This window comes from Mangifera indica, chromosome 6 (assembly GCF_011075055.1).
Source record: "Mangifera indica cultivar Alphonso chromosome 6, CATAS_Mindica_2.1, whole genome shotgun sequence".
Taxonomy (NCBI): domain Eukaryota; kingdom Viridiplantae; phylum Streptophyta; class Magnoliopsida; order Sapindales; family Anacardiaceae; genus Mangifera; species Mangifera indica.
This window is the reverse complement of record NC_058142.1, coordinates 17,564,303-17,588,321: the sequence shown is the minus strand read 5'-3', so window position 1 is coordinate 17,588,321 and position 24,019 is coordinate 17,564,303. Positions and strand designations below refer to the sequence as shown.

At 30.8% G+C, this 24,019-nt stretch overlaps 2 protein-coding genes across 41 annotated transcripts in view; one reads left to right on the top strand and one right to left on the bottom strand.

Annotated features, from left to right (window-relative positions):
• The window catches only part of LOC123218832, a 37,610-nt gene that overhangs the window by 6,000 nt on the left and 7,591 nt on the right, over nucleotides 1–24,019 (top strand). For 11 of the 40 annotated variants that reach the window (XR_006502798.1, XR_006502785.1, XR_006502774.1 and 8 more), the window contains 5 exons: nucleotides 1,773–2,697; nucleotides 3,279–3,427; nucleotides 3,749–3,854; nucleotides 4,868–10,059; nucleotides 10,238–10,490. Coding sequence is in view for 2 of the 40 variants with exons in the window: in XM_044640486.1 (XP_044496421.1) it covers nucleotides 3,391–3,427; nucleotides 3,749–3,854; nucleotides 7,892–8,075; nucleotides 8,172–8,263; nucleotides 9,762–9,805; nucleotides 9,897–10,030 (597 nt within the window). In the remaining 38 variants the exon portion in view is untranslated. Of the gene's footprint in view, nucleotides 1–1,772; nucleotides 2,698–3,278; nucleotides 3,428–3,748; nucleotides 3,855–4,867; nucleotides 10,060–10,237; nucleotides 10,491–15,859; nucleotides 15,987–24,019 lie in introns of those variants that run through there. The other 29 variants (XM_044640486.1, XM_044640485.1, XR_006502768.1 and 26 more) reach the window with 28 other exon arrangements.
• Nucleotides 11,248–22,789, bottom strand: LOC123218831 (phospholipase A1-IIgamma-like). The gene is made up of 3 exons (XM_044640484.1): nucleotides 22,541–22,789; nucleotides 21,906–22,448; nucleotides 11,248–11,907 (listed from the first exon to the last, which is right to left on the bottom strand). The coding sequence occupies exons 1-3, from the start codon at nucleotides 22,640–22,642 to the stop codon at nucleotides 11,467–11,469; spliced, it is 1,086 nt and encodes a 361-aa protein (XP_044496419.1). The 5' UTR covers nucleotides 22,643–22,789; the 3' UTR covers nucleotides 11,248–11,466.

The following is a 24,019-nucleotide window of genomic DNA, read 5'->3' as shown; positions in this document are numbered from 1 at the left end:
ATATATTTTAAATATTTAAAATAATGTTTATTTATACATAATTTCCATATGAATGTTAATAATATTAACATGTGTTTCTTTTTTGGTAACGAATACAACGAACATATCTTATTTATTGTGTTTTAAATAAAACTGAAGTTAGATTTCATTCGACCAAGCTTGAATAAGGGCTACTCTAGATTTACAAGTTAAATTCAAGGCCAAATGACTATTTCCCATCTAAGGTTTGGTGTAAACCTAATTTTTCACTTGTTAACTATCGAAAATATAAATATCTATTCGTGTGTTAAATTTCACTGTTACTATCAGGGATAAAATTGTTATTTAAAAAAATATTTTAAAAAACTAAAAATTTATCATATTTTCACCCGCCCATATTTAAAAAACTAACAAATTATCTTCACCTAAAGTTTGAAAAACTTCATCTACCCCCTAGGGTTTTTCCAGACATTGCCAGGGACTGGGTTCTCCCTCCTTCTCAACTTCTCTTTTTGCGACGCTTCATTTTTGACTATCATTGGTAGGCAAAATTGACTGATGAAGATGAATTGGTTGTCTCTTAACGAAGACACAAGACGAAGACGAAGATGAATGGTTATTTTTGTTTGGAGACGAAGGCTCTCATCTGTCGAGGTTGGTTGGGAATAGAAGAGGGTTGATGGAAAAGCCAAGAGGGAGACAAAACGCCATCGTTGCTGTCTTCTCTGACCATTGACAACATCTTGGAAAAACTCTAGAGGGAAAAGTTGATTTTTCAAACCTTTAGGAGGGGAGTGGGGAATTTGTTAGTTTTAAACCTGAGAGTTAAAAATATGATAAATTTTTATTTTTTAATATTTTTATAAATGACAATTTTTTCCCTGATAGTAATAATGAAATTTAACAAATAGGTGAGTATTTAGATTTTCGATAGTTAGTGGGTGAGAAGTTGGATTTACACTAAACCTTAGGTGGGAAATAGTCATTTGACCTAAATTCAATTTGAAAATATTTTAATTTTGATCTTGATTCAAATTATTGAGATATTTAGACATATTTGTAGGTCATATTAGATCAAATTTGTCGTGGCCCACCATGTCGTGCCAAGGCACATTAGAATAACAAGGCTCATTAGAATAACAAGGCTTGAGACACAATCCAAAACCCTCTAAATTATATCTTCATAGGCCTTTAGGAGGGATATTAATTAAAATAACAATTTTTTCTGTCTTTTATACATATATAATCACCTTTTTTGTATTATGCAAATATAACTACTTTTTAAGTTGATTTTATCTTTAAAAGAAAAAGATTACTAAATTTGGGGTTGGATAGCCCATCTGTCACGCATCCGACTGATCAATTTTTAAAAATAAATTGATTGGCCAACCAATATTTTAAACATAAATTGGTTGGTTGGGTGCTTGGCTGGCCGACCGATCTTTCTTTTACATTTTCATCTCATTTCATCTTATATTTCACTTTTAATTGGGTGAGTAAGTGAGTTTTATATTTTGATTGAATGAGTTTATGTTTAGTTGAGTGAGTCTTGATTGGATGAGTGTAAAACCTAAAAAATATTTTAGATATTTTATATTTTAGGCTATATATAATAGGAAAAAATGTGACTATATATGTATACAAGAGAAAAAAAATATGCTATTTTAATCAATATCCCCCTTTAGCAAGCTTATCTCCGCATTTTATTGAACTATTGATCGGCTCATTGTGCTATGTAATTTATTATTTATAAATCATTTTTCAAAATTTATTTTTTTTTCATTTTTTTGTAGGCCTTGCTAGGATGTCCCATAGGCCTTATCCTGAAGCCTTAGGCCCGACCGGTACAGCCTACATAACCCCAAAATTCAAACCAATGAAACTGTGACAAGTAAGGCAATCAAACCTTAGCTACACAAAAACATGAAACAGAAGCACTTTCTAAAATCTGAAAACGAAAACCAAAATCATAAGGCGCTTCTGTCTCTGTAATTCTAGATTATTCTCTGAAAATTCAAACCAATTCGACTCCCTTTGTCACTCCCGATCTCTCACTCAGCTGCAAGGTAGAAGCTTTACGCAATGTCGTTTTCCTGGCCTAAATCTAGGGTTTTTACTTCAGAACTTAGTTCAACATGATTCGATCTTTAGAGGATGGCAAGTCGGGTAAATTTTGTTGAAAAGGGGGCCAGTTTGGTTAATTGCGCAGATATTTGAAGAGGGCGGTGGTGTGTGGGATAGCAATTAGGGTTTTGTCTTTCTAGCAAGTATGGGAGTTTGTCGATTTTGGGTTTGGTAACTAGGGTTTTTGGAGGGTATTATTTGGGCGAATTGTGTTGTTTTTTAAGTTAGGGTTGTGGGCTTATTGGTAATTTGGTGAGTTTTGTTCGGTTTAATTTGAATTCGTGTTTTGAATAATTTAGGGTTTTTTGGGAGTTCAATTTCTGTGTGAATTTCAAGTGTTTACTTTGGTTTTCTTAAGCTGAAGTGATCCAGTGTTTGTATCTGGAAGTCCACAATTTGGGTTTATAATTTATAATAGAAAGTCGTTCTTTGGTGTATGATAAGTAGGGTATTTTTGAGTTTGGGTTGAGAAATGTTTTATTCAGTTTATTTTGGCAAAGAAAGGGCCTTTAAGGACTATATGGATAGCTGTTCATAAAGAGAAGATGTTTAGAAAGAACCAGGTGGCCGATACAGATATCAGAGCCTCAGTAGGTTAGTATTACAATTTATTGCTTTTAGTGATTTCAGAGCCTTATTTTGGACCCTAACGTGATGAAATTTTGTTATTTTGTTAATTGAATCCTGTCTCAATTAAAGCTAATTGTTGGATTCTGTTATTTTTTATGTTGTAACTGAGTGTAAGATAGTGAACTTACCTTAGGTGTAGTGTTTATATTATTGGTTTCCTTGTTATCTTCTCATGCTTTTCTTAAAAGGAAAGAATTAGAAAATGGTAAATTTTCCATGCTGTAGTCTGTAGATTGTTAAACTCCATCTTTAGGTTGCAGAATATGCGGAAACAAAATGAAGAGAACAAAAACTCATTGTTGAATGGGTTAATTAGCCTTCTGCCCTTGCTGAAGGTTGTGCTATAGATGCATAATGCTGTGTTAAATGAATCTGGTCTCAATTAAAGCTAAATTGTCGGATTCTGTTATTTTTATTTAGTAACTGAGTGTAAGCTAGTGAGCTTACCTTAGGTGGTAGAGTTTGTATTATTGCTTTCCTTGTTATCTTCTCGGGCTTTTCTTAGAAGGAAAGAACGGGAAAATAATAAATTTTCCGCTTTGTAGGTTGTTAAATTTAGGTAGCAGAATATGTGGAACCATAATGAAGGAAACAGTGACTCATTGTTGAATTGGTTGATTAGCTTGCTGCCCTTGCTGAAGCTAGTGTTATCGATGCATGTTGCTGTGTTCTATGAATCCTGTCTTAATTAAAGGTAAATTGTTGGATTCTGTTATTTTTATTTTGTAACTGAGTATGAGATAGTGAACTTACCATAGGTGGTAGAGTTTATATTATTTGTTTCCTTGTTATCTTCTCATGCTTTTCTTAAAAGGGAAGAATGGAGAAAATAATAAATGTTCTACGGTGTAGGTTTTTAAACTCCATCTTTTGGCTGCAGAATATTCGGAAACAAAATAAAGAAAACAATTACTCAATGTGGAATTGGTTAATTAGCTTGCTGTCCTTGCTGAAGTTTATGTTATAAATGCATATTGTTGTGTTAATTTAGTATTTCTTTGAATTTTCTTTTCAGCTATTGAGATGTTTTTGGTATATCTAAATCTTCTACTTTATAATATCATACAAAGAGAGAGAAGGAATTTTCGATATTTGATAGGCTCCCCTTATGCAGAGCTAATGTAAGTCTTCTTAAGTATTTTACTGTCATTATTATTATTTTTTTGATAAGTAATTAATCAGAGAGTTTTACAAATATGATAGAGGCTTGAACCCAGGATTTCTCTCTAGAAGTTTTAATTTTACTGTCATTATTATAGGTTAAAGAAACAAGATATTAACTTTTGAATTTTTAGTAGTAGTTAAAGAACGAGTTTTATGTGAAAATCATTTAACTGGCACAGCTTTGAATTCTATTGATGTTAATACCAATTTTGCAATGCTGTTGTTGGTTTAAACTCCATGATCATTATTGTTCTGTAACCTACACCTTGCTCAGTATTTAAATTCCTTTTCTCACAAAATGTGATTAGACCATTGCTTTATAACTATTATTTAGGTAGTAAGATTTGTGGGTTTCCTTTAGTTAATAATGCTTGCTTACATATTTTATCTTATTGCCATGACGGTCAAATCAAAGAGAAAAGTGTGGTCTGATCTTAATATTGTCACTCGTACAGTGTGAAGATATTAATACGTGCGTATTTTTCTCTAAAGATTTGGATGTAATTTTACAGATGCTCAAGATTGTTTAACTTTGCTGCAATAAACCAAGCAAATGATCTTTCATTAATTATTGTTTGTACATTTTGAGGAATGTTGCTTAGTTATTACAGAATAATAATAATAATTGTTACTGAATATATAAATATGTATATTGCCATATAAGATTTGATTATACAAATTGTAGAGCTTAATTATAGGAGTTTAATTATGGTAGACGTTGATTATACGATTATAATTATAAGAATAAAATATTTCTCTTTCCTAATCTAGGATTCTTAATTTGTATTTATGTACATGTATTTTTGTAACAATTGATATATGAATGAAATATCCTTCTCTTCAATTTGGTTTGTTTCATGGTATCAGAGGCCGATTTGTCTTAGTGTGCAAGTCTAAAAATAATTTTCTGCCTTAGTTAGCAACTTCATAGGACACCCTTCGTAAAGTGACTATTTCTTCTCACCCCCAGAATTTGGTCATTGGAAGCACAGCTTGTGAACCACATGCGTCGCATGTTTCTTCTGCAATGTTCAGGCTTGATCTCTAGTTCTGATGCGTGTGAGCTCTCACCGTTGACATAATTATACTCAGACATTGTTGGCGGTTTAGAACCCTATAATCCCGTCGTTGTTTGCCTTCCCACGTGCCATCGTTGAAATAGTTGCTGTTGCTGGATTTCTCTTCCTGATCAGATTTCAGTTCTTTTTTCTGCTATTCTATTTCTCTGTGCAACATATTCGTGTACCCTATTGTTGTAGAAATCAATTGGTCAGACGTTTTGTTCTTGTTTCTTATATTTGGTTGTTTTAAGTGTTATTATGATTGATACTAAACCTATAATTATGGTTGATATGGTTCTTGTGATATCAAAAATCACTGAACACAAGTTTAATGGGTCTAATTATCTAGAATGAAGTAAAATCGTTTGATTGTATTTGCTGCGCCTTGAGAAAGATGAACACCTTATACAGACCCTTTCTATGGATGGTACTAGACAAGCATGACTGATAAATGATGCTAGATTATTTTTGTAGATTCGGAATTTCATTGAAAGTGAGGTATTTAGTTTAATTAACCATTGTGAATTGGTTAAAAAACTAATTAAATATCTAGATTTCTTGTACTTTGGAAGAGGGAATCTTTTTGTATATATGAGGTGTCCAAAACTTTCTATTGTGTAGAAAAACAAGATAGGACTATCACATCTTATTTTATGGACTTCAAAACAATTTATGAAGAACTTAATATATTGTTACCTTTTAGTGCTGATGTGAAAATTCAACAAGTTCAACGGGGTTAGATGACCATCTTGAGCTTCCTAGCTGGTCTTACTTCTAAGTTCAAAACTGCAAAATCTTAAATATTTACTAGTCTTAAGATTTCATCTTTGCATGACACACTTACTAGGATACTTCGCACAAATAGCACCCCATCATTTCAAAGTAATAGTGTTCTTGTTAGTCGGAGTAATGCATAGGAAACTGGATGGTCATATAATAAGAGTGGTAATAGAGGAGGGGGAACTAACAACTATGATAAGGTTATTGATCGGAGTTAGGAGATAGGAGGGATTGTGTGCTACTACTATCATGAGCTGGGAAATACAAAGCGCACTTGTAGATAATTACATAATCGGGCTTCAAAATCTCAATTAGCACATATTGTAGCCATTAACACTGCAGCCAATTCATCAACAGGACAGACTATTATGATTTCTGTATATGAGTATGCCAAGTTCTCTCAGTATCAGGAATCATTAGTCTTTATCGACTTCTATCATTGTCATTGCTGAGTCAGGTAAACCAAATATATATCTTATTTCCTCATTACTTAAATGGGTCATTGATTTTGGTGTTACAAATCATATAAAAAGCAATCCTAATCTTTTTTCTACTTTTTACTCACGTGCGTCCCTATCTAGTGTTACGCTAGTAGATGGATCAACATCATATGTTCTTGGTGTTAGCATTGTTGATCCAACACCATTAATTTTCTTGTCATCTGTCTTGAGTCTACTAAAGTTTTCTTTCAATTTAATCTCTGTGAGTAAACTCACTCATCCGTAATTATTGTGTCTAATTTTTTCCTGATAATTGTTTATTTTAGGATCTTATGACAAAGTAGATTATTGGTAGAAGACATTAATCTAGGGGTCTTTATGTTTTTAATATATGCAAGTGCCAAGATCTATTGTGTGTTCTAGTACCTTAACTCTATTCGAAGCTTATTGTCGGTTGGGACATCCTTCTCTATCTTTATTGAAAACTCTAAGTCGTTAATTTCGCCATGTATCTTCGTTAGATTGTGAGTCGTGTCAATTTGCTAAACATCATCATCTGTCTTCAAGTTCTAGAGTCAATAAACGAGCTAATTCTCTTTTTGAGTTAGTTCATTCAAATGTTTAGGGCCCTTGTCCTATTGTGTCTAAAATTAGATTTAAATATTTTATTACTTTCGTTGATGATTATTCTCGTACGACTTGACTTTATTTAATGAAAAATCGTTCTGAACTGTTTTTTCATTTTTGCGTATTTTGTGCTAAAATAAAAACACAATTCAATGTTTCTATACATACCTTACATAGTGATAATGCTAAAGAATATTTTTATGAATCCTTTCAATCGTATATGATTCAAAAGAACATTATTCATCAATCCTTTTGTGTTGTCACGCCATCTCAAAATAGAGTAGCTGAAAGAAAAAATAGACACTTTCTTGAAATAATTTGAGTACTCTTGTTTCAAATACAAGTTTCCAAACAATTTTGGGTTGATGCTGTTTTCACATCTTATTTTCTGATTAATCGTATACTTTCTTCGATTTTTCAAGGTTAGATTCTTTACAGTGTTCTCTTTTCAAATAAATTTCTGTTTTCTATTGAACCTAAGATATTTGGTAGTGCCTTTTTTATTCATGATATTTGTCCTTATGTCACAAAGTTAGATCCGAAGTCTTTAAAATGTGTTTTTCTTGGGTACTCTTGTCTTAAAAAAAGGTATAGATGTTTTTATACTACTTTTAACAGATATCTTATGTGAGCTGATGTTACCTTTTTGGAGAACACTTTTTTCTTCTCCATTTCTTTCTCTTACTTCATTCAGAGGGAGGATGAGGATTTGTTGGTGTATGCAGTTGCATCTTCTCGCCTTCCGAAGGTTTCTTCGCTTACTCCTCCTATATCTATTTGTTTTCCAGAGGTTTTTCCACCTGAAGAGTCTACACCTACCAGACCACCTTTTACCTTGGTCTATTCCAAACATCAATAGCCTTCGGATACATGTCCTAGACCTATCTCTTTGTCGTTAGATCCAATCCTTAGTGATATTGATCTTCCGATCGCTCTTCGAAAAGGTAAAAGACAGTATACTTACCCAATTTCTTCTTTTGTTTCTTATGATCACTTGTCCCTTATTTCTTATTTTTTTATTGCATCACTTGACTTTACTTCTATTCCCAAAACTACTTATGAAGCCTTATCTCATCCTGGTTGTAGTGATGCTATGATGGAAGAAATAAATGCCTTAGATGATAATAGTTCTTGGGACTTGGTAAAGCTACTTGCAGGAAAGAAAGCAATTGGATGCAAATGGGTGTTTGCAGTTACGATTAATCTGAATGGATCAGTGGCTCGATTTAAGACTCATCTTGTTGTCAAAGGATGTGCACAAACTTTTGGGGTGGATTACTTTGACACTTTCTCACTTGTTGCTAAGTTGACATTTGTCCATTTATTTATTTCCATGACAACTATCTATAATTGATCCTTACACCAGTTGGATATCAAGAATTCTTACATGGTGACATTCAAAAGGAAGTTTACATTGAGCAACCGCCTGATTTTGTTGCTCAGAGAGAGTATGGGAAGGTTTGTCATCTTTGCAAATCCTTGTATGATTTGAAACAAAGTTCTCATGCTTGGTTTGAAAAATTTAGCGAGGCTGTTCAAAAGTTTGACATGATATAGAGCAAATGTGATCATTCAGTTTTTTATAGACAATCTGAAGTTAATAGTATTTTTCTAGTTGTGTGTATTGATGATATTGTTATTACTGGAAGCGATACTGTGAGAATTTCTTCTTTTAACTCATTTCTTCAGACTCAGCTTCAAACAAAAGATTTAGGGGTGTTGAAATATTTATTGGGTATTGAAGTGATAAGAAGAAAGAAAGACATCTTTCTCTCTCAAAGGAATTATGTGCTCGATTTATTAGTTGAGACAGAAAAATTGGGAGCTAAACCATGTAGCGCCCCAATGATTCATAATTTACAATGTACAAAAGATGGTGAGCTGTTTGAAAAACTTGAGAAATATAGAAGAGTGGTGAAAAAGTTGAATTATCTTACAGTGACTTGTCTTGATATTGCATATTCTGTCAGTGTTGTGAGTCAATTTATGTCTTCTCCGATAGTTGATTATTAGGTAGCTTTAAAACAAATTCTGTGCTGTTTAAAGAGAGCTCTAAACTTGGCATATTGTACGAAAATCATAAACATACTCACATTGAATGCTTCTCAGATGTAGATTGGGCAGGTTTCAAGATAGATAGAAGATCTACTACAGGGTACTATGTATTTATTGGAGGGAATTTGATGTCTTGGAAAAGTAATAAGCAAAGTGTTGTATCCCGATTTAGTGCAGAACCAAAATATAGAGCTATGACACAGTCTGTGTGTGAAATAATGTGGGTTTATCAATTTTTGATTGAAGTGGGTTTCTAGATTTTATTACCAACACAATTGTGGTGTGATAACCAAGTTGCTCACATTTCTAATTCTGTGTTTCATGAATGAATTACGCATATTGAAATTGACTGTCATTTCGTTTGAGAAAAAATTCAGCAAAATTTTATTTTTACAAGATATGTGAAGACTGGAGAACAGCTAGGATATTTTTACTAAGGCAATAAATGAGATTCGAGTTGATTGTATTTGTAACAAACTGGACATGATTAACATATATGCCTTAGCTTGAAAGGGATTGTTACATAATCTGTAAATATGTATATTACTATATAAGGCCTGATTATACAAATTGTAGGGCTTAATTATAGGAGTTTAATAATAATAAATGTTGATTATACGATCGTAATTATAGGAATAAAATATTTTTCTTTTTTAATCTAGGATTCTTAATTTGTATATATATAGATGTATTTTAGTATCAATTGATATATGAATGAAATATCCTTCTCTTCAATTTGGTTTGTTTGAATAATTAAAAAAATAATACCATGTCTATCATTTTAATGTGAAATCTCAGTTCTGCTTCTTTATTCCTGTTTCTTTAAACAACTGTTCTTTTAGTTGTCTAATGCATAATTGGTTTTGTTCATTTTGAGCGGACTCAATTCTTTTTGTTAAAGTACCGATTGCACTTGGATCGTCCAGCCATCTCTTGCTTGGTATGGTGAGGATATATTCTAGAAAGGTGAACTAACTTTTCAATGGTTGTAGTGAGGCTTTGCTTATGATAAAGCAAGCTTTTTGCTCAACTGCAGTTGATTTGCTGGCGGAAGAATCAACTGCACCATATCACTCTATCACAGAAAGTAAACTAACTGTAGAGAGTTCAAACTCATCTGAATCCTTTGGGGGCAGCTGGATATTAGAGAACTTCGGAGTCCATTGCTGACTATGATCATTTGTTATAAACTATTCTAGGTATCAATTTGGTTCTTTGTTGATAACAGTGCATGACATTTCTGGTGTAGTGTGGTTGTTAGATGAGCCGATATATTGAATGCCATATCCTTATAGAGTTGTGGAATTTTATGGTCATGTAAATTATGCTTCTAAAAATATATTTATGACTCGCATGAATTTATTATTGTTGTTTCAGTTGGAAGAAAGTCTTCAATTTTAAAATTGAAGCCCTCTCCTACTGCCCCTGAGGTAGCCTCTAGAAAAGAACCAGTTCTGCACCCTAAACTAGTGCTTTGATGAGAAAGGAGATGATGCATGACACCATGTTCTTGCATGGTGAGTACGTTCTTGTTTCCTTACTTTTAACTATACTTACTGAAGCTTGTGTCCTGACAATAATCGTCACTTCATGCTTGATCAAAGTTAATTTATTCATATTTCTTTCTTAAGTTTCCTAGAAATTTGGTTTCTGAATTTGGCATTCTTCATTGAGAAACAAAATTTTCTTTTCTTATTTTTTTGCTGGCTTAACAATGCCCTTGCATATTTGCTACACTTAACTCATTGCTTTTTCTTTTTGATAAGAAAGTTTTAAAAGTTGTTGAAGAAAAATGAAAAGATGAGTACATCTGTAGAATAGATATCCACAAAAGAAAAGAGATATCAATTAGGTGGTTTACGGGAGCTGCAAAAAGAAGTGATTAGGATGTCTTTACCTTGTATCCTAAGTACATTTCAGAATGCTTTCAATTCGGAATGTTAAGAAGTATCACTTATGCTAACCTCAACTCTTTTAAAACTTCTGGTGTGTTTATCTGCATCGATAAAATCTAACAGTCAACCTTAACATGATCAAGGGGGTAAATGATGATTTTGTGAGAGGAGATGGATGGCTATGATTTGTAATATCTCTAAGGTCTTGTTGATACTTTTTTAAACCTGATAAACCTTGTTTTTGGTTGTTTTCCAACACTTTTAACAAATCTCATATCTACAAAACATGGCAGAGATTTAGGTATATATGTACATTTTACATTGCCAAGGAATATGATAACATAAAATTGGTTAATTACTTTTTTTGGGCTTAGTAATTACTTCATAAACTCTTAAATTTGTGAACCTCTTATAGAATTTTCTTTTTTATCTGCATGGAACCAGTTTCTTGTATGTACTAATCTTTTTAAGTGTAGGTGTTAAGAAGTTAAATTAAAAACCAAGAAAATCACACATTTCTTCCTCTGACGCTCACACAACACTTAACAGATTTTTTTTCACTCACACATACACACGAGGCAGATTGCCCAAATGGCTTTGAACATAAGTCAACACACACAAACGTGCCAACCAGCACTCATAAACAAACTAGAAGCAAAAAAGAACTCAACCCAACTCTTTCTCAGAGGGAGGATTACAGGACCCCTTGCGTCAGGAATATGGTAGTGCACAAATTTCTTTAATATAATTCTTCAAAGTATGTTCCGTTCTTTTATTGCCATTCTCATCTGAGCTTGCACTGGTTCGGGTAAATGTTATCTCATTTCCCACTTTAACATAGCATCCGGGTGGAGTTATAGTGATTAAGTCATCGACATTTTCAATGCGCAAGAGACGTAGCTTGCTCTCTAGTATATGCTTATTGAATTCAGTTTGGAAGGCTATGTCTCCAACCTTAGGGCTCCCAAACACAAAGGATGTGACCAAAAATTCCTTATTCTTTGGATTAGGTTCAGGCTTATTATATCCATTGGACACTATATCAGCTGCGTTCAATGTAGCAAGAGCTGCGCCTAGACTGTGTCCCGTTATTGTTATACTGATTTCCTCGTCTTGGTATAAATTTGCCAACTTCCTAACTTCTTCAACAACCTGCATAAATGGAAAATTAAAAAATTTACTACTTATGACCCTTAGAGTTGAAAATTTTTAACACAATTTGTTGACTTGTTGAGATTTCTTGACACAAAATTTATTTTGGGTCTATTTGGTCTAACTAGAAGTAAATTGAGTTGGGTAAGAATTGACATACAAGTAACTTGACAAGATTTAATTTGACACAAATTTAAGAGAAATGTTTACTATAGTATAATTTGTTAGCGACAGAATAAAAAAATGTTGAAAAGTTGAACAATAGTTTAAGTGCTTACATATTGTATATAATTTTATTTCTTATGGGTGTAATTACTTCATTGTTATTGAGTTTTTAATAAAAAAAGGTTGAATAACATTTTCCATTGAAGAATTGGCTTTGAAACACCTTTTCATCGTTAGTTAATATAAATAACACTTGTATCTAAAATTTAGCATGAATAACATTTTCTCACCTAAAATTTAACTATATTAATACAATAACAATATTAAAAAGTAAAATTTAGCATAAATAACACTTTTGTATCTTGTACTTTATTTTAGATTTTATAAAATTGCTTAATTTCTCAAAAAAATCAATATACCCTTTAATAGTCTCAAAAGGATAGTTATACACTCAAAAAATTAAACAAAATACAATAAATTATAAGTGTAAATATCATATTATAATTATTAAAATCATACAATAGTTTTAAAATATATGACGGTTTGAAAAGACTTTAGAGATTAATTTGTAAGTTTTTAAATATTTTTAATGGTTAAATGTTATGTTTATAACATTTGAGTCTTATACGAAGTTTTTTTTTTTTTTTTTAAATTAATGGATGATAAAATAATTATATTACCTTTATATAATTAATTATTTCTTTTAACTTTGAGTGGGAGAGTGTTATTTATATTGAGTAGGGGTGAGAATGTGCTTTTAAACCAAACCTTGGGTAGGAAAATATTATTTACTCTTTAAAAAATTTATTTTAGTTTTTTGGTTGTGAGAATGAGATTGGTTACTAAAATTATTAGTGTGTTTGAAGGTTTAGGTATGTAAATTTTTTATATCATTTGTAAACATGACAACATGTTATGTTGTATGTATTGTTAGATATAGATTGGAGGTAGGATTGGATTCGAACTGAGCTTGTTTGAACTCGAGTTTGAGCTCAGTTCGAACAAGCTCGAAATGAGCCATCCCAAAGCCAGCTCGAGCTCGAGTTCGAGCTCGAAACGAGCCATCTCTAAGCTAGCTTGAGTTAGTTTTCAAGCTTAAGCCAAGGTCGAGCTTAATTGTCAAAGTTTGTAAATTAAAATTTTTGATATAAAATGATGTCGTTTTGATTAATATGTATTAAAATAAGTTTTAATAACGAATACTTGAATTCGAAACGAGTCGAATTGAACTCGAGTCAAGTTCAAGTTCAAGCATAACGAGTTTGACGAACCCCAGTTCGAGCTTGGTTTGGTTCGAATCCAACCTTAATTAGAGGTAATTTAATGAAGAAATTAAAACGCTAAAAATACTTACATTAGTGGAAATATTAAACAATTTTAGGTCATTTTAAGTTAGGTTAGGTCAATTCAAATATAGTTTATGTGGGTTAGGTTTGAAAATTTTTAATACAATTCTATTTTGGATTGAGTTAGAATTGAGTCTTTAACTTGAATCCTAAATTGATATGAAAAATTTTAACACTATCAGGGCTAATGAACCCAATAGTATTGGAATATATGGGGACTAATGTAATTGCAATTCTTGGAAACAATTAAACATGTTAAATCGACTTCTATAAATTACAGTAAATATAATTTAGCGTACGTCGCTTTAAGTTTGCAATAAAATCCATTTGAATACCGCATTAGGTGTTGATGTGAGTTATTTTCATAATCTCATTTGCCCATGCATTGTATTCCTTTTGAGGGATTGATCTCTCTGTATTTTTGGTTTTATGTGTGGAAAGGAAAAAGAGAAAAATTTCTTCTGAAAAAATATTACGTTCATCTCATTGAGGGAGGACAGTTTCGAACTTTAAATAAAAGTCCAACTACAAAATAACTTTCACACTAGTTGCTTTTGGCAATTAAAGTAAATTGGGTTAGATCGATCGGTCACGAGTGGATCCAAACCTAATATCTTTTATTCATATATGACGAAAAATCAGAACCAAAAACTTATCCACAGAAGTTTCATACTATAGTATATTTCATACCTGCAAATGTGTCATGTGATCTCACGAGTAACTTATATTTAACAGTTAAATATTATGCATCTGTTAGAAATAGCATAATTGTTTCAATCTGAATAAAACAAAATAAAACATTAGGTTTGTAGTACCTAGAGTTACTTGATAATAGTAGCTCCCTTTAATCTCTTATTTATCATTGTGTTATTTTTTTATTTATTTATGATCAAGTGCATTCTACCATATGAGTGATACGATCGACCGACTAATGAACACATATAATGTCTTTTTTTTACTTGAAAATTTCAATTTAAATTTAGCTGTTTTTCTAGTTATATTCCATAGACTAAATCATGTATGAACACAAGTGTCAAGCTAAGATAGTGACACTAAAAGTAAATATCGGACAACAACAAACAGTCAAAGGGTATCAATATGAAGTAATCCTCATAAAGTTTCACACGGTGAGGGAACGTAGATTCATCCTCTTATTACTTTAACTGATTGTATTACTTATGCACATATGATATAAATCATGTCACAGTATTATTTTCTTAAATGTCATTTACAATACTAAACAGATCTTAGTTTAGTCGTTACACCTAGTATCTAACTTGAGTTCTTAATCATCTTTATACTTACAAGTATTTATCCATATTAAGAATTCATATTTGACATTCACAAGTTGTTTGGATGTGAAAAATTCTAAATTGATCATTTTCAAAAATATTTATGACTTTATCTTGATCGATCATCAAGACGATATTTTAAATTTTGATAAATCTTTTCTCGAGAAATCTGTCTCCCATTGACATGCGTTTTTAGCATCATTTTTCTCAAGACTAATGTTTTATCTTTGTACGCTCTCTTAGCATCAAAGACGATTATTTGTGTAAGTAAGTCAATCTCTAACTTGCATGACATTACAATCTAGTTGAGCTCAATAACTTGAATTCATAGTTTTTGATGTTGTGTTATTAGTACAATATATAAGTGCAACAACTTATCAATCATAGTTTTGGTCAAAGGATTAGTGATCATACAATACATAGAATTATATTGTACGTTTATTTTCATTTTGGAAATAAAGTTTTTTAAAATATTGTATCTAGTGTCGATATGTTTGGTTATTCTATAAAATTCAAGATTTTTTATTTTAACAGAATCGTCTTAATTAAACAGTTCCTTGCACAATCATTGAACAAACTATATACTCAACCTCCATTATGGATCAGAGTATATATCTCTGTTTTTTATCACTTCATGATGTGAGTATTTCTAGAGTAAGAAAACATAGCAAAAATTTAATTTGTATTGGTTTAAATTACTTTTTCAATTGACATCTAAATAGCTAATCAAATATAAATTTGATCTTTAATCGCATAAACAAAAATCCATGGAGCCTTTTAAATATATCGATATTCTATAGACAGTCTTTCAGTGCTTTTCTCAATATTGACTTGTATTGATTAACCAGTCAAACAACAAAAAACAAATGTCTAGGCGTGTATGCATTATAACATACCTAATACATTTGATGATATCTAAACAAGTAACTATTGATATTTCTCTTCTTCTATCTTAAGTTTTGAGATATATTTCTTGATTCAATAATTCGTCATTTGATATAGGAGAATTAACGAGTTCAAAATTTATCATATTAAATTGTTTTAAAATCTTTTAAATATTATACTCTTATGACAGAGTTAAAAGTGTCTTTGAACAATTTCTTTAGATTTTAATTTACAATATGTAATCTATTTTTCTACATCCTGCAGGTCAAAAGTATAGACAATCATCTTTTGATGATCATCATTTACTTCAAATCATTTCTAGCTATCTAAACATTGTTACACGCATTGATAGAATTACAAATTTGTCATTAGATTTCATTACAAGAATATAGTGATTTCGATTAATCATTTTAAACTCATAAGATATTAACATTTATGAAATTTCTAATACTAGTGTCTAGATGACATTTTTAGGTCATTTAACGTTCTTGAGGCTTGTATATTCTATGCTTCAGTGTATAACAACAAGAGCTATATCTCGTTTCATACATATTTCTTTGTCAAGTTCTCCACTACGAAAAGTCATCTTGATTATCATCTAGTGTAATTCTAAATTCAAATGTGTTACTACAATTAGAATTAAACATATTGAAATAAATTTTATAAATGATAAAAACGTTATTATTCACAATCTATACTTACTCATTGGGTATAATTTTTCATTATAACGTGAAATTTTATCTATTTATTGAATCATCTGCCTTATGATTGATTTGGAGAATTCACTTGTTTCCAATGGATTTTTAACTCGACAATGAGTCAACTAAAACTTAGAATTGGTTTTTTTTTTTTTATATATATTTCATCTTTTCTTTCAATACATCTTACAATTTTTCCTTATCTAGGGATGAAACTTCTTTTATGATTTTAGTTTCTTCATCATTTTAGGGAATTGTTATGAAAACTTTGTTTTCAATTTAAGACTCACTACATTACTTTCAGACATCCATTTATATACAATTGAGGATTAATTTTTTCACAATCCAAAATAGATTTAAGTTTAATCTCAATGCTTCTACTAGGTTGAGGTAGACGAAACAAGTAATTGAGGATTATTGCTCCCACTATCCAAAATAGATTGGGGCTCAATTGCGTTTACTTCCTTTGTCTGAAATAAGTGTAGATATTATCTCTTAAGACTCAACTAATGACACTAAAATATACTTATCCTTATTTTTCTCTCATCTCATTTAGATGAAACTTTTTATCAATATTATCCCTATTAAGAAAAATATCCTTTATGAATGTAGTATCTCTTAATACAATTTTGGTTAATCTTCTAGCAGAATCCACTCTAATGAACATACACGCATGTGGGCTTCAATATATCTAATAAAAATATATTTCTTTCTTTTCAGACCTAGTTTTTCAAATTCATTAGAGAAACTATGGGTAAACATTGTTACCCAATAAGGTTGTAATTAATTAATTTAGGTTTTTTAACCAACCATAACTCATAAGAAGTGAAAACAATTGATTTGACTTGGGTAAGTACTCATAGGTTAGAAACTCGATTAAGTACATAAGTAACAGTTAACGTTATATCATCATACAGTGATGCCGACGTTTGACTTGTGTTATCGTTTATCTAATTATTTTCAATAGAGTTTAATTACTCTTCTTTGCTATCTCATTCTGTTGCGAAATTCTTAAAATTACTAGTTGTTATACTATTTTATTTTTCATTACTTAGTTCCTTGAACTTTTCAAACAAATACTCAAGACTTTGTTAGATCTTAAAACTCTTATTCATCTTGTCTAATTGATTCTCAACCTTAGTTTTGTATGTATATATATATATAATGTCTAAAACAGTCTACTGCTTTTGACTCATAGGTGATTATCATTAACATAATTAATGAAATATGAGATATCTTCTCAAGTATTGCATTCATGGGAAAACACATACATAGGTATATAATTACAAAGGAAGTCAAATCGTTATAATTTTGTTAAATAGTTTTTTAGAATTTTTTTCAACTAAGAAATACTCATATGTAGACAATTTTATTTATATAAAAGTTCCTAATAAACTTTGATTGACCAATTTATCAATCCATCTCAACTAAACGTGTCATAATCTAACATATTGTATATTTGTATTCATATTTATATGTATAGGAGAAATAAATAATAAAAAACTAACATTGTCATAATGAAGGGTGCCAGACCTTATATAACAATTCAACCAATAAACTAAATCTATAGAAATACTTATTGATAAAGTACTCGAAGAAATTCAAATTATATCTTAGTTTAAGAAGAACAAGTATTTTAATCAAGATATTTCAAATATTTGAAATATATTGCATTTAATGTATATATAGGGTTTGATCATCTTGTAAAACTCATTTGCTCCTATCTATTTCTCTTACTATAATCTTTGTGTTGTTGTGTGTATATATTTAATTCACTTTTTTTTTCAGAATTCGACAGAAATCTTCTAAAGATCCTTTATCATTAGTTACTTGGTTAGTGACTTTTGAGTCTATAATTCACATAGGATAATACTCAGTAAATATTATAGTACTAAAAAATAAAGTTTCATCACTTTATATATAATGAAACAATATCATTTTCAACTCTATTCATTCGCGAGCGAAATAACTTTCATTACTTCTTTTGTAATTATTCATCTTATTTTTGACTCTTTTTCCAGTACTTTTGCCACTCTCATTTTTCAATTTTTTGTTTTTGTTTTTTGAGTATTGCATGACCTCTTTCCCTTATTTAGACTTAAGCTACTCACTTTTGAAACTTGACTTTACAGTGTATGAATCAGTATTAGGTATAGCTACGTTTAAGGAGTTTGTCCTCTAGTTCTATATGATGATAACTATTAATAAAAGTTTTAATATTCTTATTGTGGGTCATATTCACCTTCATACGCTCTCATTTTAAAAAAAAAATTGCTCTATTAAATGAATTTATTGTTCATTTGTCAAACTGAGCTTAGTTGACTTCAATTCTATTATCATATTCAATATTTAATCAAATTTAACAATCAATTACTTTTATTTGGAGACTGTAATTTCTTTTAACTTTTTTTGTCAAAATCATACTTATAGCATAGATAGTTGAATATTATTGGTACTCATATACCAAAACGTTATTTATGGAATGAGTCAAGATATCACATAAAGTGAGTTTTCTTACTTACATGTGATGTGCGCCCACATCACATTTATGTAAGACACCATTTGAGTTTCTATTCCTCAGTCAGTCGCGACTCTATCTTAACCTAATTTATGACCTCTAAAGCCTGTTGCTCACCTAAGATATTGCGCATTTTAAATACTATACGTTGAGATTATCTCTATTCAATACCATCATATCCTAGAATGTTACAGTTAATTAGATCATAGAGACATATATCAAACACAACTTAATTAATACAATCAAATATACATCAATTGTCATAATTATGCAGTAAAATTTAAAATATCTCGTATGAGACATAAAATCAAAAATTCATTATGTTACTAATAATCTTTCATGAAACAAATGCTTGATATTTTAAAATTTAATCTAATTGCGTTAATATTAATTCTGGATGAGAATTTCATTAAATTTTATCACTCTTAGAATTCTCACATTTAACATAAATAAAATATACGATATAACAAGTGCATAAGTTATTATGACTAGGACCATTTCATCAATCCGTATTATTTTCAGAGCTATTTTATCTATGATAAAGTCCCTATGAAATTTATGATAGGTCAAATATCTCGCATTTCGTTAATTTGAGAATAACGTTAAAACGGTGGATTTTCTCTTGTGCATTACTAAGTGTCAATTTTTAGCAAACTGTAATGTATCTGTTAAATCTCAAAAGTTTTTCGAATTCTTGTCTGAAACAAGATCTTTAATTACAAGTTAATAGGCATGCATGAATATGATTAGACTATGTACCATCTCTTTTCTAATTAAAAGAGTGCAACAGAGTATATATATACTTTCAACATATACCATTAGAGCATCAGATAATCGCATTATAGATACAATGTGATGGTCCCTAATCAATAAACTTGTATGAATTAGGAACATGTGTTTTTGAAACACTAATATGCGTTTTCAGAAGCCGGAATAAGGTATTATATGTTTTCACATGTCGTAGGATCTATGAAACACATTCCACATGCAAATTCGAGCTCTACACAATTTTCACGCTTTGGAAATAGTTTTCACGAGCCTAAACGTTCCCAAAAATGTTGTTCACGTGTTGTTATAAGCCAAAATAAGGTCCTACATGCCTTCACACTCCAAGTGGACATTGTAGGAGCCAAAACATTGCTTGTGCGAGCCTTCACGAGCCAAAACATTGCATGTATGTGCCTTCAGGTGCTGGAAGAAGACTATCATGCACTTCCAAGCGTGCACACGCGTTGGTCAACAATGACAGTCAGTCTTTGATCATTGATAATGGGCGTTGATCTATTCAGGCTAATCAGGTTGACCATGCAGGTTTACCCATTGATCGATGGGTTTTGACGAACCTGTTGACTAACAGATCGAACAATCAGGTTTTCTCAACCTGATTATGACCTAGATTTGAGCAGAAAACCCTAACCATTCTATTGTGAAATTGACCGCCTTCTAGTTATGTTACGACGACGGAACCATAAAGGCTTTTGTAGCCCATTGGTTGGACGTTCTTCTCGAAGCAATGATGACCTCCAACATTGTCAGATTTTGATGATATGACGACTTGAAGAACACTTCATAGGTTATGATTTTTGCCTCGATTTTCATCAATTCTAACGTTAATTTGACTCTATTTTAATTTCAATGCATGCAATATAATTCCAAATAACCATTCAACATGTTTCCTGTCACCAATTTCATGCAGTTTTGATCAAATTTAATTTGTGTGCAAAACGAACTTTAATAAAAAATTTCAGTCTTAAAAAAAATTCAGATTATAATTGCATAGAATACATGATTTAATTCATAGAACACATGACATATTCGTAACCTGGAGTTTGATACCAATGTTGGAAACAATTAAACTTGCGAAATTGAATTTTGTAAATTACAGTAAACATAATTTAGAGTATCTGGCTTCACGTTTGTGATAAAACCCATTTGAATATAATACGAGATATTGACGTGAGTCATTTTCACGATCGTATTTGTCTACGTATTGCATTCCTTTTGGGAGACTTGATCTTTCTATGTTTTTGGTTTTGTGTGTGGAGAGGAAAAAGAGAAAAACTTTTTCTGGAAAAATATTGCGTTCATCTCATTGAGGGAAGATAGTTTTGGACTTTAAATAAAAGTCCAATTGCTCTTTGCAGTTAATATAAATTGGATAGGATCGATCCATCATGGGTAGACCCAGAGCAATAGTAATAATGGATATAATAAAAAGAGTTTATATAACACTTCTAAACAAATCTCATATCGACAAGACACGAATCAAATGTTGAGTCTAATGTTAAATATGTATAGATATCTCATATTGCTTTCAAAAGATAAGACAAGACTAGACCTCTATGTTTTCAAATTGTCAAAAAGTATTTTGGGTTACAAAATCCAAACGCAATAACACTATCTTAAACAAAAAATGACAATATTTTTACAATCAACCGAACTATTGGGAAGTGAAATGTAACACACCCAGATGATAAGTGTCCTCTTGAAAAAATACGAGAGGAATGTTGGATATATATGAGTACATTGGTGTTCTCAATTAAATAATTAGGAATCACAAGAGAGATATTGGGCATTAATGGGCATAGGGCTGGATTTGACTAAGCCGAGCTCGAGCTCTCTTAAGCTCGAGCAAGAGAGCTCGAGCTCGGCTTGATTTACATATAGTTGAGTTTGAGTTCAAGTTCGAACTCGTCAAGTTTATGAAAGTTAAACTCAAACTCGGTTCGATTTATTTTTTGTTATTAAAACGACGTCGTTTTAATGTATATTGGTTAAAACGATATCGTTTTGTATTAAAATTTTTAATTAAAAAATTTGACGATTAACTCGAGCTCGAGCTTGGGCTCGAGCTCGTGCTCAAATGCACTCAATTCGAGTCCAGCCCTAAATGGGCAGTACTAGTTGAAATAGTTGGGGACGCTGAATCTGAGAGATGTTAAGTTTTTATAGGAAGAGATGCTTAGTATGTAAGGGCATACCAATTAATCAACTTTTGAATGGAGTGTCTAAACTGAGATTGTAAGAGACTATGTTCAAATTAAATAATATCTCAATGAATAACTAGGTATTAGCCAGAATGTTAACAATTTACCTGATCTCGGGCGCTTTTGTTATTGTATTCCGAGTTTGGCATTAACTCTGTGTAGATGGAGTAAAATCCACTGTGCACCTCAGCTTCAGGGACATCCGGATATATGACTTCAGCATGAGTTTGCGAGAAAATAGCATTCTTTTCCCACTCTGCGATATTGCAAGTTCCTCTCCAGCAAACCAAAATGTCTCTCCTTCCTAACAATCTCGTTCCTTCATTTGTAGCCACTGCCACATAACCAATCCAAGCAGATTTGTGTGGAACTAACAATTCCACCGGTAAAGAAACATTGACCCATGCATAGATATACTTTTTTACTTCGTATATTTGTCTTGCTTTGCCTTTGTCTGGGCCAACTTTAGAAAAAAATTCTTTTTCTTCATACATGGGAAGTTCATACCTAGGTGAATTTTCATCTGTAATTATGCAATCATAAATAGCATCAAGTCTTTCACCATATCCAGTTATAATTTTGCTAAGATCAACGTTGAGAGGATCCAAGAGACCATCCCATTGATACTCCCCACTAAGCTCCTTCCAATCCTTCGTTATGGACAAATGAGAATTTTGTTGATTTATTATTGAAGGTGATTACTAGTACAAAAGTAACACTAAAAATGATATAGGGGACTTACTTCTTTCTTTCCTTCTGGGAAAACTCCAGTGTGAGGGTGATCGATAGCATAGACACGATTAAGAATGAACTCTGAGTTGTCTGGAACATTACAAGAAGTCATCTCGTTGTCAGTTGTCTTACCAGTGCTCTTCGTTGCCGATGCACACCTAGAATTTGAAGGAAGAGATGGCTAAAAATTCTGTGTTCACATATGCTGATAGGATAGATCGCAATCAATTTCTTTGATCTTATCAAAGTCAACAAAACTGTGCATTTATTAATATTTCAGTTATTATATATAAAATATCATATTTTTTAATAGAGTAATGCTATGTGTATCTATTTTTGGTATACAATTTATGTACACAATGATGTATCATCATATAATTAGATAATTTTAAAATATATGTCATCATATGATTAAAAAAATTCAATCACAGGATAACACCTCATCTGTATATATAAATTATATATCAAAAATAGGTATACACAATTTTATTGTTTTTAATATAAACTTTGATATCAAATAAACTTAAGATATTGTAGTAGGTAAATGTCGCTCTCCATGCTTGCATTATTGGTAAAGACTTTTGATTAATTAGTCTTTTTTTATATTAATATTAGTCCTAATCAACCGGTTGTATGTATTCATCAAACATAACAATGATTTTCATTGATCAACAAAAAAAATCAAGTATGTAGTCTTTCTTTAGCTAGTATTGTTTTCATTGCTCTAAGAGTTGATGTTAAAAATATATTAAATTACATTTAATTAACATCGAAATATTATAATATTGTATTTATATTACTCAAATAATATCATTATTGTAAATACAATATTTTCTTTCTTACTGAATTATGTTAAAAATTGATTAATTGTTTTTTTTTTTTTTGTGTTTCTTTAGGTTTTTATATTTGAACTTGAAATCCCTAATCTTAATTGGTTAAGTTTTCTATTTATTTCTTATATGAATTCATTTTTGTTTGAAATATCTTTTGAAAAGTTTTTTGAAATTTCATATGGGGTAAATAAAGACTTATGAGTTTTGATTTTTCATTTATAACTTTAGTGATTGGTTGATTAACATCTTCAATTAATTCTGTTTAATTGATACCCTATTGTTTCTAAATATTGGTTGGGGTAATTGTTTTGTTGTATAATATTTTTTTATTGTATTTCCAGTAATTTTTTTTAGGTTTTCTTTTATCTTAAAAAGAATTGTAGGTAAAACTACTCTTTTATAGGACATTGAAATTTCTCCTAATGAGGGATTGTAACACCCCATCTCCATATGATACTTTTAAGGGTAATTTGCTAAGACGACGTGTTACGGATATAATAAAAACTCTCAAAATTGCATGCAAAAGTAATTTTATGAAATACCTTAATGAATTTATTTAAATAAGAAAATTTTGCTAAAAGTTTTATATAACATCAAACAGTTGACTTAAATCCTTAATTACCAAAAAGATAATAATGTGCATGAAATAACATAAA

Coding starts and splice junctions, on each gene's coding strand:
- LOC123218831 (XM_044640484.1), bottom strand. CDS start 22,642: ATGACTTCTTGTAATGTTCCAGACAACTCAGAGTTCATTCTTAATCGT. Junction 22,449..22,540: donor TCCCAGAAGGAAAGAAAGAA/GTAAGTCCCCTA, acceptor TCCATAACGAAG/GATTGGAAGGAGCTTAGTGG. Junction 11,908..21,905: donor ACAAAAGCGCCCGAGATCAG/GTAAATTGTTAA, acceptor CCATTTATGCAG/GTTGTTGAAGAAGTTAGGAA.